The sequence below is a fragment of the Etheostoma spectabile genome, chromosome 5 (assembly GCF_008692095.1).
Source record: "Etheostoma spectabile isolate EspeVRDwgs_2016 chromosome 5, UIUC_Espe_1.0, whole genome shotgun sequence".
NCBI lineage: Eukaryota > Metazoa > Chordata > Actinopteri > Perciformes > Percidae > Etheostoma > Etheostoma spectabile.
This window is the reverse complement of record NC_045737.1, coordinates 20,995,975-21,015,661: the sequence shown is the minus strand read 5'-3', so window position 1 is coordinate 21,015,661 and position 19,687 is coordinate 20,995,975. Positions and strand designations below refer to the sequence as shown.

Below are 19,687 nucleotides of genomic sequence, written 5' to 3'. Positions count from 1 at the left end.
AAGACTGTGAATTATGGCGATCACCTATGTTGGAAGAATGTGTGAATGTATGAGCATTTCAAAGCAGCACAATTTGCCTCCACGTACAGCGCTTTGCTTTTGACTGCCCGTCCATTCAATATTGGAACATTGAAAATCGCTGTGTGTGTGTGTATGTTTGAGTGCGCGTGAGTGTCTGAGTGCGCGTGTGTGCATGTTATATTGTCATATATTGTCATATACTTGCCTGCTTTTGTATTGTGTCTTTTACAAATTAATAATCTTTAAATTGTTAAAAACTCATGCCACTACTTGGAAAATGTTTTTTCGTACAATGATTGGTATTTAATAAAGAAATAATAATCTTGAGAAAAAAGTTGGACATATACTGTATGCATGTCAGTTGGGAAAATCCGAGCATGTTATATAATGAGATAATCTTATACGATTCATATTATATTTACATATTTATATTGACAAACGAGATAGAAAATGAGTCGAAGCTTCGGGAGAGTTCGTTAAGTGTTCTGGTTAAATAATAAAGATACAATTAGACACACAAATGTACGCACATACAGGTATTTATATCTGATGTTGACGGTGCAGCAGCTTAGTGCACACCAAGCCAATGAGCAGGTGTGAGTCCGAGTGATCCACTCCACCTGACGGAGATTGTTTGGAGGATAACAGGCTGACCCTGAAACATACGTCTTACTGTCTGAAGAGTCTCAGCTGCAAACACTGTGCGTTTCTTTGACTGTCAGAAGAGGAACATCCTCTTTGTTTCTGTCATAAACAGCCACTCAACAGGTGAGATTGTTTATATTTTTATTGTTACTATTTAATGTACGCTGGTATAAGTTTAGCAGGTTTAAACAAGGTTTTCAGTGGTGGAATGTAACTACATGTATGGTCACAGTACAATTATGTCATAAGTTTATTTATGTAACAGATTTCAAAAAATGATACTAAGTACAGTTTGCTGATAATTCTTCTGTAAGTTTACTTAAGCAACATTTTGAATTCAGGACTTTTACTTGTAATGGAGTATATAGACTATGGTATTTCTACTTTTACTTATGAAAAGGATCTCAGTACTTTCTTCACCAATGCTTGTTTTCCTTAGCTGTTTTTCTGAGTGAATTTCCCTTGTTGCTCAATTAGTCCTATCTCTGGAAAGCACAAGTAATATGCTGGTAAACAAATCAAAGTGCTCCAAATTCATCAGGAAATTGGTGTTTTTCCAATGTGAGTCAGTGATGCTGTTACTGTAATCTGAGAGTCACTGGATTATTCTTAAGTGAGGTGACCTGGTGTAATTTTAGTTCAACTTTTACGAGGACACAGATTAGACGGCGTACCGTTTGTTGTCGACAGAGAAAGTTATGTCATGCTGCTCATTGGTGGAGAATACCACACAATAGAAATACTACAAAGTCAAAGTCCTGCATTAAACACTATTTGCAATAATATATAGCTAAAGTATGAAAAGTAATAGTACTCATCATGCAGAATAGTTCTGTCAGTTAAATTATTACATTATTGGACCATTATTATTATTGATTGATTAATATATAAGCTTTACTTAAGTGTTGGAGTTGGTCAAGGTAGAGCCAATTTTAGCTGCTTCATATACTGTTTTGTTTATATATCTACATACACTGTGTGTGTGTATGTATGTATGTATATATATATATATATATATATATATATATATATATAATTACAAAATGATCATATTTAATGTATGTGTTTGCACATTTTGTACCTAAAAGTAACTGGTAACTATAACTATTACATAAATTTAGTGAAGTAACCAGGTACAATATTTCCCTCCCACACAAATATTTGCAAGCTTTCTTGTTATTACAATACCTTACTATATACAGTATGTAAGGTATTGTAATGCATATATTGTATATAGCTTTTAAACTTAATCATATTTTCATAATTTCTTATTTTATTAGTATTTTACAGTATGTAGCCTAATTCTTATAGTTGTTTAGGCTTTTCTGTTTTCCTTACCATTTTCTGTCTCTCTAAAGTGAATTTCTTTCTGGGGATAAAAAAAAAAAAAGTTAGATGTTAGGGTTAAAAACTGCTAAATGATCATTACTGCAGCAAGTCTCGCCACAGATCCAGAGCCAGATTGCATCTCTACAGTAGACCCTAGCGCAGTAGAGATTATGAAAGCTGTCTGATCCCATGTCAGCTGCAACGTTAAAATGTGTTGCGGCAGTGACGCTGCTTGTGTAAGATGCGTTTCTCAAAGCTGGCTTAAGAGCTGTGATCTGTAGGACTACTGCTCTTAATTTATCAGCAATGTAAAAATAACACGCAGGAGGACTAAAGCTGCAATGAGAACATCTCACCATAAGTCGTTTCTGAGCATTGTTTTCCATGTGCAATGTACTAGAATAAATAAGTACATTTACTTAAGTGTTTCCATTTTCTATTTCCTTTAAGAGGCCGATATTGTACTTTTTAATCCAGTATTTGACATTGATAATGTGTATAAATTATTATTATTAGTATGTAATATTACACTCTTAAATTGGCCATTTCGTATGATGAATAATAAATTATATAATTAAATTATATAATGAATACTTTTAATACTTCACATATATTTTGCTTATAATACTTAATTGGTACTTGTAAATTTTGAATGCAGGACTTGTTTACTTACCAGTATTTAAAAGGTTGACCAGTATTTAAAAAGTAAATTACTTGACAGAATTACCTTTCTTCTTACTCTATTATATATTTGTTCTTTTTTTTTAATACATTATGTAATGAGTGCTTTTTTACCTTAATGCATTTGTTTTTAATGCTGCTGATGTCTTTTTAGACATGAAACACAACATACATATAACAATTTACTATGAAAATACATAATAAATTACATGATAATAAAATATTAAGATATTCAACAATGTTCGCAAGAAGTTATCTAAATTAGGGTACAAACAGATCAATCAGTCAAAGACATTTACAGCCAGATGTGGCTTCCTCCATGTCATTTAAAATTACTTTAAAAGCATCTAGTGAGACCAACTCACCAAGGTTCAGGCTACAAAACGTTCCAGCCAGTTCAGTGCGGACTTTAGGGACGGATAAGGGGAATAAGCTCTGGGACCGAAGACATTAACCTTCCGCTTGTTTCTCATGGAAATGTGCTTATGTCCTGTACTTGTCTTTAGTTTACAAACTCTGGGCAATTGGGCTTCCTGCTTGAAAAGTGCTCTCTAAAATAACTTATTACTAGAAAAATGGGTATTTTTGTACTGTGGTAGTGTTATTTTTAAATACTTCCACTAATCAGATAATAATTTCAGTGCATGTAACAAACTAACAAACTAAAATGAACAGAAACAAAAAAGTAAAAAATGTAAACTTAATAATGTTTCCTTTGTCTTATTTTTACAGAATCCATAAATCATGTCTGTTCTGCAGAAGCTCCCCCTCACAGTGGCCCTTTGCCTGCTGCTCCTCGCCACACTGTTACCCAGCTCTGAAGCCCGGCGCGGTGGTGGTCGTGGGGGTTTTGGAGGTGGTGGATTTAACAGAGGTGGTGGCAATAGCCGGGGCTGGGGCGGTGGGGGAGGCCAGGCCTACAGACCGGTCCAGAGCAGTGGCCCCAGTGCAGGGAAAGTAGCTGGGGCAGCTGCAGCGGGCGCCATAGGAGGAGCAATGATTGGTTCTGCCCTGAGCCGCCCTGGGTATGGTGGAGGATATGGAGGGTATGGTGGAGGGTATGGTGGAGGGTATGGAGGATATGGAGGGGGGTATGGCTACCCACGATATGGAGTTGGGGGTGGCTACGGGCCTAGGCCTGGCTACGAGCCAGAGGGCTCTGGAGATATGGAGTACTACACTGCGGCATCCAGCGGCCCCATCTACAACAGTATCATCGTTGTGATTGGGTCCCTAATGTCCCTGCTGATGGGCCACTGGGTGGCAGTCATGTAGAGCCGGAGACAGAGCTGGGATCCCAAAAACACACACACAGGTCCAAATAAACCAACAAAAACAATCCACAACCTGGTGGAAAACAGAAATGTTTTCAGTTTCAAGTCTAATGTGACCTAAAATATGACCCTTAAATGATGAAAAGCTGTGGCAAGGTTGTTGTTTTTTTGACCCTTCATGAGGACAGGTGGAGGAATTTGACCCATTTAACCTCTACAACATGTCAGCGAGTGGGACACCATGCTTCAGTCTGTTTTTGGTCGATACGTTTTCTCAATAAGGAATCTGTGAAGATAGACCAGGAGTAAATTAGATGTGGTTAAGTCTACCTCAAGAAGTCACGTCAGGAGCAGAGTTTAAGAGCAGCTATACATTTCATTTAATAATGCATTTTCTCAGTATATTTCATCATAAGTTTATATTTTAGACTGTTTTCACTTTCTGTTTCATATTTTCTGCACTACATGTTAAAAATAAATGAGTACTAAATTGTTACTTGTTCAGTACATTGCTTGTATATGTATACTTTACCAATTAAGTACATGTGTTATGCCATTTTGTAGACTTTTATGTAAAAAAGCAAAATGGGCTTACATGTTCACAATTGTTATATAAATTAAAAAAAAACTTAGAACAAACATTTGTGTTGAATTGTGTCTACATTATTGTAAGAAGAGAGCATGGCCTGTGTGTTTGTGCAGCTGCGCTAGAGTTTCTATTGTTTATCTGTGTTGTTTGCTATAGTGATGTTTTATTCTACTGTTGATTGAAGTGTCAGGTTATTTAAGTTATGTGGCTTTATATAGCTTTTTGCACCCGCCTCAGTGTCCAGTTGTAATTTAATAATGATCATTTTTGTTTAATTGTCTGAGTTTTGTCCGCTTGTCTGGTTAGTTCTTAAGTGTCACTGTAAAACAGTGACACTTACCCAAAGAGTACATTCTGACTGACCTATTATTTTTTACTTTTATCCGAGTACTTTTTTTTAAAGATTATGTTTTGGACTTTTCCAGCTTTCATTTTTGACAGAATAGTTCAGTGAGAAAGGGGAGAGAGAGGGGGAAGTCATGCAGGAAACCTTCTCAGGTCAGATTCAAACGCTGGACCTCTGGGTCGAGGCATAAACCTCTCAGTACACGCACGTCTGCTCTGCCACTGAGCCAACCTGGCAACATCCCAATACTTTTACATGAGTATAATATTCTAGTAGGTACTCTTATCAATTCTTAACAACATAAGCAAGCAACATGCAGTATATGGAAAATTAAAATCCAGTTATTTATTTTCCATCAACAGGTCATATTACAAAATCTACCAGTTCCCTTAAGCCGGGTTATTTAATCAACATATTTAGCCCCTGAGGGTGCCCTGTAGTGCTGCATGACTCAACCTGTTAGCTTTTAACGGCCTGCAGGCTTGTATCCCTTTATCAGCCTAATGAGATCTCAGTTGATCAGATCAAACCAGTGCTTCCTTTTGCCATCTAATCTGTCCTCCACAGCTTAGTTATCTTAAAATATGATGCCTTACACATTCAATAATCATGCTTCATTACAAGCTCAGACCTGAAACACAGAGTTAACACAGCCCTCATATTCAGTATGAGATGTTAGTCTAAAACAGACTTGATATTTATACTTTGAGTATTAATAACCAGTTGACTCAGTGTTTCTGAAATTTAAGATGGATCATTCTCGTGGTTTCCCTTTAGTATTGTAATGGGCGTTATCAGACGTTAAATAATTTCAGCTCCATCCACTAGAAGGTTCAGCCAGATTAGTCAAATGTGTTATATCATCAAACTGATCTCCACAAAGGCTTTTCATTTAATGGTAACTTTCAGTCAAAATTTCAAAACTCCTTCCACACCCAATTCAAAAAAAGTCATAAAACAAATATCCACAAATGCAAAAGTATTAGTAAAGTTGATAAGTTTAATTGACAAGACAAGCAAAAAGTGCAAGTCAGTATTCAGTAAAAGCTGCGGCAGCACAGTAAATGTGATCCCTCACAGTAAAAGGCATCCATCTCTTTAAAATCGGTACATTTGCACATTCAAATACATTCAAAGCCAGATATAAGATAACAATAGTTACGTATTGTAACTCCAGATTCTATGAGTATAGGCGCGGCCCTCCAAGGCTATGGCTATTGGGTTTATCCCTTCATGCTTTCGCAGTCGTGAAGATTTTCTTTCCCACCCTTGCGACCAGTACGGTCCTCAACTACAACCGCAGATACTGTATATTAAATAAGCGGACCCGTTGTTCATCAGCATTTTCTTCAGCTGTTATTGGAGCAGGTGGCCCAAATCTTTAAGAGCTACGCCTATACTCATACAATCTGGAGTTATGATAAGTAATTATCGTTTTATTTTGTATAGGCTTCGTCCTCTAAGGCTATCACTATTGGGTTAGGCCGAAGCTGATGTAGTCAATGCCACCTGCGACACAGAGTGGATATATCGCACCGTTCGGGTGTAACAGGGCGTCCTCGTGCCACAGCAGTTGCCAGGGGGACCAAAGTCGGGAACTAGGATGCGCTTGTGCGCTCCGGTGCCACTAGAATGACCGACTCTCCTCCTGGCGGTGAGGGATCAGAGGGACCGGGGGGAAAGCGTATAGGAGGGCTCTGGGCCAGTGTTGGTGGGAGAAGGCGTCGACACCAAGGGGTGGATTGTCCCATGTGTTTAGTGAAAACCACAGTGCGCACTGTGTTTTCTCGTGAGGCAAACAGATCATTTTCTCAAATTTGCTCCATACGAAATCTGCGTCAGCATCTTTCTCATCCCGCTAGAATAGCCAGGGGGAGACGGATCCTTGATGTCATGTTGTCAGCGCAACGTTCAGTGGGAACAAAGGCTGCTTGGTTAAGGGGAAACTGATGGATGGAAGTGGCCCCTAAAAGCAGGGGCATTTCCTTATGGCCATTGTCGTGGCAATGCTAAATTGTATTGCGCTTCAAGGCCCTGGACCGCACACTGGTGTGACCAGTCAGTGACCTGAGCGCAGACCTGATCCCGGGGGGACGGAGGCGTGGGCCTCCGGTGGCCTAAGAAGGTGGCCTTCAGAAGCATGGCTGGATGGAAGCCAGGCTCTGCTCCAAGGGAGGGACTGAAGGAAAACCCGCTTCTGTGTTGTCTTGAACCCGAGTAAACGGGGCGTAGCAAGAGACCGGAGTCTTCAGTTTCCTGGGCTGGGAGAGCGCCTCCTCCAGAAACGTATGAAGCTCCGTAAAGCGCAGCCAAAGTGGAGCTCGTTTGGACGGTGGCTCCTGGATGTACACATCCCGACCCAAGAGGCCGTGAGCAGGGCTGGAAGTTCAGCCGGGAGCGCTATGCCTCTCTGGTCTTAAGATCCGACGGCAGGCTGTAGCCAGTCCGGCAGCCGGTACCAAGGCGAACACCACTGGAGGTAGAAGTCGTTATACTGCTAGCTGAAGAAAAAGTGGAAGCTGAATAGTGGATTTGCTCATGTAATATCCAGTATCTGCAAACGTAGTTGAGGCCCGTGCTGGTCACAAGGACGGGAAAGATAAATCTTCACGACTCAGCAAGCGCCAAGAGATAAACCCAATAGCGATAGCCTTAGAGGTCAATGCCAATACAAAATAGAACATAGGATACATATACCAACACGTTAAAACGTACGCTGTGTTTTTTTGATCAGATTGTTCTACAGTCAAACAATAAAAAAGTGTTTGTTGTAATTGTAGTTTAGTGATTGCTGCTGAAATGGGAATCGCCTGATTATAGTGGTCATGACGACAGTCTGCCGTGGTGAAATGTAACTAAGTACATTTACTACAAAGTACAAATTTGAGGTACTTGTACTTGAGTATTTCCATTTTTTGCTACTTTTTATGTCTACTCCACTATATTTTAGAGGAAAACTTACCTTTTACTCCGCTACATTTGTCTGACAGTTTTTACTTTTCAGATTACAATTTTTCATACCCTGTAGAGACATTTTGAATTTGAACTGTTTGCAATTAAATCCAGAGAGTACCGCTTACATTTTTTTTTTAATTAATCAGCTTTTATGATTAGAAAAAATATTGTATAAATCCTACTGTACATATCTTGATTTGCAGGCCATTAACTCAACTGATATTGAAAGATGACATTCAGTAGGATTTAGAGATAAATTTGGCTCGGGGAACTGCCCAGAAACAAAAGAAGGAGACAAAAATTGGATAGAAGGGAGAAAGGAGGCAAGTGTATGCAAACAAATCTGAAAATACACACACTCTAAAAGGCAAGGGCAATACACATGGAACATGTTAAAACCCCATAGAAGTATTTAGGAAAAGCACACTTTTTTTTGTTTTGATATCAAATAATAAGTATGTATTTTAAGAAGTGTTAGGATGACAACATGCATACTATTATCTGTATGTTTAGAGAGTCTGTTTATCCAAATAAACTAATACCGACAGATATAATAAGTCTTTATGGTTTGAGATTCTGTATTTAAATATACCTTATATGAAATGAGTAGATATGATCCATTACAAATAGTCATGCTCTTAGTGTAAACTTTCTCAGTCTGAAGCAGTTATACTTGTAGTAGACTAGTAGAATATTGCCAATTTAAAGGCCAGTTTTAACGGATGTTTTAAAACACTATTCCCTAACCAACTTGTTGAACTGTCCTTGAATCAGACAGTCCTCCAACATCAACCTGCCTGCAGTTAACATACTCATATCATACTTTAAAATGTGTGTTTGAAAAGCACATACATGAGAATGTATTGCTTAAATATTAAGACAAAATAAACTGTAGAAATCCACACACTTAAAGAAACTCCTTAAAAAGGCAAGAAGTTCCTCTCTCCCTAATCATTTCCACCCATTAATAAATTAATTCCTTTAAAACATTATCCATCACTTTCACTGCTAATAAAAGCCTCAGTGCAGCAGCACTAGCATGTTGCTATGCAATAGCATCAGTGTAGTACTAATGACCACAGCTAAAAGCCCTTGCGAGCCCATACTCAATCCCTGCACACCACCCGTCACTTTCTTCAAGTACTTTTCAGAGTAGACCATGTACAGCTCCAAGCATCTTCTGGCCTTTATCTGGTCAATCAGTGCTGGGTAGCCAATCTCCACAATGCTAACTGTATCATCGTCTTCAGCACTACTGACAGTCTGTGAAGCTGGAGGCACAGGATTGGCTACAGGCTGATTAAGGGGGTGTTTACTTGAAGGTGCAGTGGTTGAGGAGTTATCTGCTGCAGTGCTGTTGGTCTCCATTGTGTTACTGCCTGTGTCAGTGTCTGGAGCCGGGGGGACAGAAGTTGTGGTGGTAACAGATGGTTCTGTGTCTGGCTTTTGATTCTCCGCAGGCAGAATGTCGGTTCTCTTCATGCAGGAGTCCATGTAGCTATCATAGGTTTCAGGGGGTTTGCTGTAGCTGTAGTCTCTGCTGTAGTCATTGCTATCAGTAGACTTGGTACCATATTTCCTGTACATGTAGTTGTTGTAGTAGTACTCCTCTTGGGGGCAGTGGAAGTGGAAGGGAGGACGGGGGAACCTTCCTAGCCCGTAGCCCAGGGCCATTCCTGCCATAGCTCCTCCAGCTGCTGCCATCACGGCACTGCGTCCGAACCCTCTGGATTTATCAGAGGGATACATGCCCATCGACTGAACTGAGTGGGAAAAGGGAGAGCCGACCCCAGTGCCATGGCCCCCATATCCAAAGCTGCCCCCATAGCGAGGGCTCAGGACTTTGTTGTTTGGATTGTAGTTCATGTATCCACCTCCATACCCACCATGACTGTACGGAGAACCCCGTGCTGGAAACTGGTTATGGTAACCTCCACCTGCCTGCTGAGGGTAATTACCTGGATACCCAGGTCTGCCTGATTGCAGAGGGTAGCCTCCCTGATTGGGTTGTCCAGGCTGTTTGGGGTATCCACCCTGAGCGCTGGAGCCCTGATTATTTTTTTTTGTGTTGGTGCTGCCTCTGATGTGTGAGGTGGTCTTCTTTGAGCCAAAGCTGCCTTTCCCAAAGCTGCCTCCTTTCCTGGCCAGTGAAAAATGAGTATGAAACAAGAGAAGTGACAGACACAGCACAGATAATGAAACCATCTTCGCCCTGTAGGGAGGGTCGGGAGAGAAAAGGAAAATTAGGAAAAAGGAGAAAAAGTTTAGGAAAATATGAGATAATAATAATTGGAATTTATAATGTCACCCTTATCGTCTCATTTATGAGAGTTTGTCTTTCTGTACGCCGTAAAATAGTAAATGGTGTTGCACCTGACTGCAACTCTGACATACAAGAGAACATGCATGTATTAAAAATATACAGAACCAAAAGCGTTGTTTACGTTGTGGTTTACTACTCACGGGTGAACGCGCATCCACTCCCCTCCTATTAATTATTAAATTATTATTATATTTTAGGGACAGTCTCAACATGGTTACAACACAGAGTTGTGGGTCCAAAATTAGGTTTCCAGGTTGGCTTGAAATAGCACAGTGCGAGCTTAATGTTACTGCAGATGACCAAACAGTAATAGTTTTAATCCTATGTAGCCAACACTGTTACAAAGCCTCGACACTGTCATTTTTCATTCAGTGGCTAAAAATAGTGAAGATATTTTTTAATAATGATGAAGAAAATGTCGGTCTACCATCAAAGGTTTTGCCAAACTGTCTATACAACAGTAGCTCTCACTTTAATGTTTCTGGTATAAGGCTATAGTGGGCAATGTTGCAAATCAATGAGTAGGACTGATCTATAGTCATTTTACCATCAGTGTGATTTGGTATCTTGTATCTAAAATTAGCCTTTTTATTATATCCCTCAATATCATAGAAAACAAAATTACACATACCACAATAGAAGATTCTATTAGAGCTTTAACAATTGTATTGTCAATTAATCAACATGTTTTTCCCATTAATCATTCATGTCACAAATCTGTGAGAGATTACCATTATATTTCCCAGAGGCATGTACACATTCCTTGCATTATCAGACAGTTATGCTTACTGTTCTCAGTCCACCAGCCCATGGATCACTTCGTCGTTTCAAATACAAGCATTAGTTTATGAATGGCCCTTGATGTTTCATTCTTTGCTGTCAACCGGTGGAAGTAGGCTAACGTTAAACTACAACTGTTTCCATAGCAACGCGTGATAACACGTAATCGCCTAAGGTTGTTGTGTGTAAACTCACTTTGATAAAAGACATAACTCAAACACGTCTCTCGTGGGCTGCTCACTGCACATTTAACACTCAAAATATAGAAATACAGGCCAACTAACCAACTGCAGCGTTGACAACGGCTGCATTTACTAGGCTAGTGTTAGATAAGAATCTCATGACGACGAGATCCGTATCTCGTCCTGAAAAGATAATGACCTCGGGATTATGAGATGGTACCTAGGCTAATAATTATGGAATAGTACACGTCACAGTCAAGAGATGTATTTTCCCTTTTTAAATTCATGGTAAATCGATCTATTTGCTATTAAACGTTAATTTTATTAATTGGTCCAATTTTGCCATTAAATGACTTTTCGTGACGGGAAATGAATCGTCTCCCTCTGAAGGCAAACCTGTCAGTAGGCTATAATATAAAAACAGCGGTAGCAACGACAATATAACACCTAGGTTTTATGATGGGGCTGATGATGCAACATAAACAATAGATCCGGAGAACGTCCAACAGCTCCGACCAAAGCAATCCAGACACTGATTATATACATACTGCAGACAGACAGCTTAGGCTACTACCTTCCTGACAGTGAACTCATTTTAATGTGGCCTGCCCGCTGCCACTGGCTATGCCCTTTATTCCGTTAAAACATGGCGCTTGTCAAAACTAACGAGAGAAATTTACGCACATGGCAGGAAAGCGTTGGTTTCATTACAGACAGAAATGTTCGCGTCAGGTAAAAACAATGGCATTTTATCCACCAAACAACATTAGAATACTGTTACTTTAAATAAAGCATATCCTTACCTTAAGTGATGACTTTTGTATGCCTTTTCCCGTGTTGGCTATTTCGCTTCAGTGTCGTCTTTGCTACTGGAGTGTTGATGTAGTTTACGTCTCTAGTTTTGAAAAAGGATAATTCCATGAGACGTAACGCGGCACAGGGGATCCGGGCATGGATGTATTATAAGAACAGATGTAGGTCGCACAGAAACACAAGATGGGGCGGGGTTTCACTTGACATTTCCCAGCATCCTCAACCCTGTGGTGTTGTCGACTTCATGCAGAAAATCCCCACACATAAATAATATAATAATAAGTGTAGGGCAACAACTAGTAAATACATACACACTTAAACTCTGATACATTAAACACGTCCTGTGAGGAATCATTCTCCACCAGTTTCTATAAAATAAAAATCTGACCAAAGAAGCCAAATAGATTGTGGTTTTCTTACAGTAATAATGCTACATTTGCACATGAATATATAGTTTTGCTACTATCACACACACACACACACACACACGACAATAGTTATATTCTCACAGAGAAATAAAACTAAATTATCTAGATTTTTACTTCCATTAGTTCTTCAAATGTAATTAGTAAATCAGAGGTCTTACACTTTAAGAGCTCTCTCGTAGAGAGGGGCGAGAGGCAAAACATTGGATAGAAGTATATAAAAACGTATTCCATACAACAAACAACACAATGTACAAAGCATGGGCAGCACATAGTTTTTTTGTTTTTTGTTTTTTACAAACCTCATCCAAAATACAGAAATGTTAGAAAAAGTACTCTTTTGCATAGACTCCAATGTAAGTAATACAGTACATGAAGTGTTAATTCAACATGCATAGATACTTAGGGAGAGTGTTTTATCCAAATAAACTAGTGTACCAACAACAATCATAAAAAGGTTCTCATTAGATTTTCTGTATTTCAATTAACCGTATGCTGATTAAATAAAGGTTCAGTGACACACGTGTACCACCTAAAAGTTCACAGACACTCAAAATTATTTGTAACAGATTACACAATAATATGTAGTCATGTATTAAAGTTTAAGTATACATAAAATAAAAATATATTTACAGTTGGCTTAAAATTAGGAGTAATTCACTCAAATGTTCAATATTTTTCAACTTATAATTAGGAGTAATTCACTCAAAATTTTCAATATTTTCAACTTATAATTAGGGAGTAATTCACTCAAATTTTCAATAATTTTCAACTTATAATTAAGAGTAATTCCACTCAAAATTTTTCAATATTTTTCAACTTATAATTAGAGAGTAATCACTCAAAATTTTCAATATTTTTCAACTTAATTAGGGAGTAATTCACTCAAATATTTCTATTTTTTCAACTTAAATTAGGGAGTAATTCACTCAAATTTACAATATTTTCAACTTTAATTAGGGATAATTTACTCAATTTTCTATATTTTTCAACTCAATGTGGGACATGCACTCAAAAGGAATTCTAAACTGCATCGGATGTCGGCCCACTACTAATTATAATCAGCAAATAATGTTAGAAAACATGAAAATGACACCACAGTGACAATTTAACAACTTTATTAATCAACACAATGTGCTTTTAAAAGGCACGAATCAAGGAGCCTCAAACTCAAACAAAGCGCTTGTCAAATAAATAAAAAGGAATTGACCCCATAAAAACAAAAGGGTTTTAAAGTGCATGTTGTGAATGCGTCAATTTGTGATATCATATATTAACAATCACTGCATTAAATTGAAGTAGGAGAGGCAAACATTGTCATCTTAAATCTGAGGTAGAAAAAAACAAAAACTTCCAATACTCGCTCAACAAATAGTCCATTCTGAGTGATTCACTCATTGAACAAATCATTCTTCAGCGTCAGTAGACGCCCTTTCAGTGGTTTTGTGTCTTCAAGACACATCACAACTTTTTGGATAAATGTGAATGTAAGCTCGAGATTTTTGGGTACTGTAGGTCTAGTGCATAGATGTACCCAAAGAGCAGAGAAATGTATCTGCCAGATTTGTGGACCACTCACATATTTCATCCTCCACACAATACATGCTCTCAGGGCTGAAGAGGCCGCATCATAGTGTCTCCGTGCGCTGTCAAGAGAGCCACGGGGGTGTCAGTGAGGTCTGGACCATCTGCTGACTATAAAACACATAAACAAGAAGTGATTCAGCCCCTCAGGATACAATCATGCTAATGATTTATAGACATTATGGTCACTTAGCACTTAGACTGCAACCAAGCTACATGTTTTACTATTTTCTTTACAGTAGTTTCACTTATCTGTAGTATACTTTTTGCTTATACTTACGTTTTAATGTATGTAATTTCTACATGTCAATTTGCAGAATAACAACTTAAGTAAACTTCATAAACAGGTCCTGGGGGCTATTCCAGAAAGGAAGTTCAACAAACTGAGCCTGAACTCTGAGTTGACTTGTGAAGTGAAACAGTTTTCAGTTCCAGAAAAGCTGATCTGAGTTCGGTGAGTTGAAACATTCATCCACTTCTTTAAAAGGCTAATATAAAAGAAAGAGATTGTAAATTCAAAATGAAAAGACGATCGCATCTAAAACTCTGTCAGTGATTTTTATTACGTTCGCAGACAGAAAATGTCTGATGTCCCATGGTGAATCGCAGTATTGTAGCTCCATTGATGATGGCTTTTTACTAGTCGTCAGGCACAACCTCAACTCAGAGCTAACATACTCAGAGTCGACTCACCTAACTCAGATCAGCTGTTCTGGAACTGAAAACTCAGTTTCACTTCACAAGGTAAATCAACTCAGAGTTCAGGCTCAGTTTGTTGAACTTCCTTTCTGGAATAGCCCTCTTGAATAGATAACTCAGAGTTTCCCTCATCTCAGAGTTCACTATGAGTTTTCACATAAACTGCTTTCTGGAATACACCCTGGTTCTCCTAGGGTTCTTTAAGTTATGTCAAATGTTTAAGCTGACTGAATAGCTAGGCAAGGGATTGTAGTGGGGCCAGTAAACTTACATTACAGGTCCTGAAGAACTTGGAGGCATCTTCACGCAGGTACACAGGAAGTGCACGGGACGAAGGCCCGTCTCATATTTACATCACGTTGATCCTAGATGGACAACAAAAATCCATCAGAATAGCATTACAGCAATGCAGAGCAAACGCTTAAAAAAAAAATCAATGTTTAAATAGCTCCTATTTGATGGTGGTCATTGATAGATGGTGATTTTGTATTTTGGGTGACCATTTCTATCTATTCTATTTTTAAAATTAATAACTTTCTATGTAATACTTAAATACACTCATAAAGGAAACTTGAAATTGTAAATCAATTTTACAAAACATTAGTTATTTGGACTTCTTCAATTGAAGCTGATAAAGCATCTTTTTAAGGTACCCCTTTCTTGATAGAATACATCTTGTCAGACGTCTATCTCTGATGAGACAACAATGTTGTGTTCATGGCATAATCACTTAACCTTGGGCACAGTTGAGGCAATTCCTACTATGTCTTTACAGTTGTCTGCAAAAATCTGTTATCTGTTTCTGAATCGTGCAGTTAAAAATTCACCTGAAGTCAAATCCTCACGAACTCGGCTAGCTCCTCCGCTATCTTGCTAGTCTTGGTGGCCTTGTCTCTGAACAAGGTGATGATTTTCGGCGTGTGTCTGTCCAGCTCCTTGTAGATGATTGCGCAGGTTAACATTGTTGATTCGTTGGAACTCTGCAAACCCTGTACAGGACAGAATTACACAGAAATGTACACAGGGAATTAGGAACAATTGTTATATAATTTTGAAGACTTCAGTTGGCAAAACCAAGGGCAATTCTATTAGGGATGAGTCAGAACCAGGTCATGAAAATTAATTGTCACTTTAATTTAAAACAGTTCTTAAATGTTGTCTAAAGGAATTAAATTAATAATCCTTTATACTTGTTTGTTTGTGTAATGGAGAAAATATGTCACAGCGTGATGTTTTGTCAACTTTTACATCCGCCATTTGGTGAAATTTTGAGTCTTTAAATATTTATAATCAATCATGTTCAAAGTGTGCATGCTAAAGAGTCATGTTTATTAATTGCTCTCAACATGGAAAACAGTAAAATATTGAAAGATTTTTATATACCTGTGACCCATAAGTAGGGCTGGCCATCTTGTCACGACGTCTCTCACCCGTGGAGCACAAGAGCTCCACCAATTTCTTGGCGACGAAGGGCATGGTTGTGTTCATGAGCTTGCCTATGACTAATTGGTTTCTCTCAGTCTTTTCGACTTCATATAGGATTTCTTTTCTCATGTTTTTTCCAGAGTGGCTGGGGTTTGATCTTTTGGTAGGTTGATGTGTAGTTGACCTCAGCTTTTCGAGCTTTCTTTATGTTTTGATGGGGTGATCATTTCGGGGTTGTTTCGGCTCCGCCTCCCTGTGTTGAGTGCTACTTCAGCAACCCCAGCTTTGGCCAGATTGTTACGGTAAGACGCAACCTTGTACCCTATGTGACGTTTCCATCCCAACTCCCCGTCTTCACCAGTCGTCATTCTTAGACATGGATGAGCTGTAATCAAAGCTTGAGCAGCCATTGCCAATTCCTTTTCATGTGGGTATGGTTTAAAACTGTAGATCATTTCTGCCATTTTCTTAAGGATTTCACTCTTCTGTGACCTCTTTAACTTCAGCAATTTTCCTGATTCTTCATAAATACGATTTCCTTCTTCTAGTATATGCTCCACTTCATAACCAAAACCAGGAACCACAAAGTTATCAGGCCAACTCTTCTGGCGCTGTAACGCAGGTACATGTGGGAGTATGTCTGTGTCGGAAGATGCAGTAGATGAGGTGTCACCTTCAGGTCTGATGACTCTCAATGTGCCCTTCTCTGGTAACTCCTGGATGTCCACAAGAAGACAAAGATCACCATCAAAGTCTGGATCCTCATAGTGCAGGCTAAAGTCCCCACCAGTCTCGCTGAACCTCTCTGCATTATTTTGTTTCAGCTCCTCCACTGACTTTGGTCGCTCAAGTAGAGTAAATTTCACGGCAGTGTCTCGTGCAACATACACACGCAGCACATGCTTCTGGGAAGCAGCCATCTTTTGGTTCCTAAACGACAAAAAACATGTTAATTTTCATGGAGAGTGAAAGTGTCACGCACAACATATACACGTCCACATACCCAATGGGCCACACAAACACTGGGACACCACTTGAACGATGGGATTTATGGAAGGCCAGCTGCTGTAGTGGGGCAGTTTATTCATGGACCCACTGTCCGCACAGCTCCAAGAGAATGCTGCAGTCATCTATTTACCTGCTTCAACAAATCTTCAGTGTAATAATATGAAACATTTGGGTGTCAAGAGCAATCTTCCATCTATGTTGTAAGCACAGAGAGGTGTTTTGTCATTTAGCTCTGATGGGGTGTGAACAGCCAGATTGTTTGGGAAAAGTTCGTAAGATCTCAGGTGTTCAATGTAGTGTGATATGTAATCTTGGCAAAGAAAGATAACACTACCGTTGACCAGGAGAACCTGTTCAATTCTACAGTAATTAGGCAGTCCTCCATCTTGTCCCACAGACAAAAACATTCCTACATCATAATCAGTTCCATGAATGCAGACCTTTGATGTGCTGTAAATAACATTGCTTTCTGTTTGTTGTTCAATGTATGTCTTGGCAACATTTGGAAGCAATGATACCAGTACAGATGTGACATTTGATGTCTGCTGGCGAGGTTTGAAGAATCCTGACGCACTGAGATGGTATGCTACCATGTATTGATGCCTTTCTGCAAGTGTTTTTAACACATTTTTAAAGTTTTGTGTGTCGTGTACAACTCTCTTGAAAAAACGGTGTTTACCCTCGAATCTCATTGTCCACAAGTGTACAAGGGGCCCAAAACGGCGTACAAGGTCAGGATAGTGTTCAATGTAGTGATGCTTAGGACGGAGTTTAAAATCTGGAAAGGCTTCTTTCAGCATCTCTCTATGATCCTGTATCTTGGACTGTAAATACTGGATGGACTCTTCTGTGAATTCTGAGCACAGAGATAACTCTACTACCTCTTTTAAATCCATTAGCACAGTCCATGCTCCATCCTCTTGAGGAACTGCATTCCCAATTATCAAAGGGAGCAGTCTAAGCAATGTGGCATTTTCATGGCCATTACCACCAATGCTTTTCTTTACAGCAAAGGTCTGTGGTATTTTATGAGGTTTGTCAAGCTTGTCTGTGTGCTGGTATGGAAACGATAGAATTTTCTTGTTCAAATATTCAAGGGTGAAGTATTTGCGACTGATCATCTCTCCGATACATAGGGAGAGCTCTACTGGCAAAATGCCCTCAAAAAGATCGTGGAGGGCATCAGGTGGAAATCCAGTGACCGTATGAAAATGCTCTAGATGCTGGCTCAGGACACAATTTCCCTGAACACCATTCTGACTCTGACTATCCCCAAGCATTACAGCATGCACATCACTATTGTGGCTCTCTTTTGTCCTAAGACTGAATTCGCCACTTGCAACTTCATGAGTCTGAAGTTTAGCTTGTGTCGCTGTGCAGAATCTGCAAAAATATTCTGCTCGAAAAGATTTTGAAAAGCCTGCCAAATCATGGGCTGCAAGGTTGTCAGACACCACACACATGACTGTTCCTTGAACTACCTTACCAATAGACTCAATGAATACCCCATCTTGTTCAAGGGTACGGAGGTCTCTCAACAAAGGACCAAGTGCTTTTTCATAGCCAAATGTCTGTATGTCAGCCACTTTACATAAAGCTGCAAGCTGAATAACATGCAGGGCTGATCGGTATTTACTGGGAAGATCAGCAAGCGTCCAGTATACTGAACAGATTTTGTGTATTTTGCGTGATGTCCCAAGTGGATTGGCTATTTCAAAATCATCAATGTACAAAATGAGTGTTATCTTTAACTCATCTGAAGACAATATTGTGTTCTCTTTAAAGTACAAACCATCTTTGTGGCTTACATAATGACTTTTTTGTGCCACTTTTGTTTCTTTAATTTTGTCCAGAATATCTGTATGATTGAAGATTTTTTGTATCATCTCAAGAATGGGAACAGCACTGCTGTGTGTCCTGCTGTACGGATACTGTACGGCTTTACCACAGGGTAATTATTTTCGATGAAGGTTTTCCTTCTCTTGGTTGAAGAACTGCTTCCCCTTAGCTGTGGCACTGACGATAACATTACTGTCCATGACAGTACACACCCTCATTTAGAAGTGTTTCACTGAAGTAGGTCAGACTCTGCAAGACCTTCTAATGTCACGTTTAATATCGGTTGGGACAAGGAAAAGATCCGAGTCAAATGTTCCACTATTTCCTAGATGCCATGTCAGATACATGAAGAATAGATTGCATCTTAGGAATAGATGCCAAGTTATGGTTCAACTGGGCTCTTAAAGTGTCTATGTCGACTGACTGTTTACCTCATTGAGATCAAATGTGTCCACGACCCTGCACTGTGACTTTCAGCAGGTTCCCCAAGACTTTCTGCTGCAACTACACCTGGGGCACTATCATTGTCTGCCAATACAACACATTCACCAAAGTCTGAATCACCACCATGTTTTCTACTTTTGTGTGCATTAAACGCTGATAGCTATTTGTTCTGTAATTACAGTTCTGGATGGGCATGATACCATTTCATGACTTCTAAATGACTTCTCAAATGAAAATAATCTCCTCAGAAAAGGGCTGCTTGAAGTTACCACAGGACATGTAAAAAAACCACATGCTCTTTCAGCTGCATCTACTCTACATGAAT

At 39.2% G+C, this 19,687-nt stretch overlaps 2 protein-coding genes and 1 long non-coding RNA gene across 3 annotated transcripts; 1 reads left to right on the top strand and 2 right to left on the bottom strand.

Moving 5' to 3' along the window:
* The first annotated feature begins 548 nt into the window (after positions 1-548).
* Positions 549-4,009, top strand: sprn2 (shadow of prion protein 2). Its single transcript, XM_032515993.1, has 2 exons — positions 549-789; positions 3,409-4,009. Exon 2 carries the CDS (start codon positions 3,421-3,423, stop codon positions 3,949-3,951), a length of 531 nt encoding a protein of 176 aa, XP_032371884.1. The 5' UTR covers positions 549-789; positions 3,409-3,420; the 3' UTR covers positions 3,952-4,009.
* A 3,693-nt stretch (positions 4,010-7,702) lies between these two features.
* On the bottom strand, positions 7,703-12,190 carry LOC116689448 (major prion protein homolog). Its single transcript, XM_032515981.1, has 2 exons — positions 11,929-12,190; positions 7,703-10,052 (listed from the first exon to the last, which is right to left on the bottom strand). Exon 2 carries the CDS (start codon positions 10,043-10,045, stop codon positions 8,861-8,863), a length of 1,185 nt encoding a protein of 394 aa, XP_032371872.1. The 5' UTR covers positions 10,046-10,052; positions 11,929-12,190; the 3' UTR covers positions 7,703-8,860.
* Positions 12,191-12,348: 158 nt separating this feature from the next.
* Positions 12,349-14,694, bottom strand: LOC116689456 (uncharacterized). Its single transcript, XR_004331992.1, has 3 exons — positions 14,684-14,694; positions 14,137-14,142; positions 12,349-12,538 (listed from the first exon to the last, which is right to left on the bottom strand). It is a non-coding gene; the product is annotated as an uncharacterized LOC116689456 (long non-coding RNA).
* Positions 14,695-19,687: the final 4,993 nt, after the last annotated feature.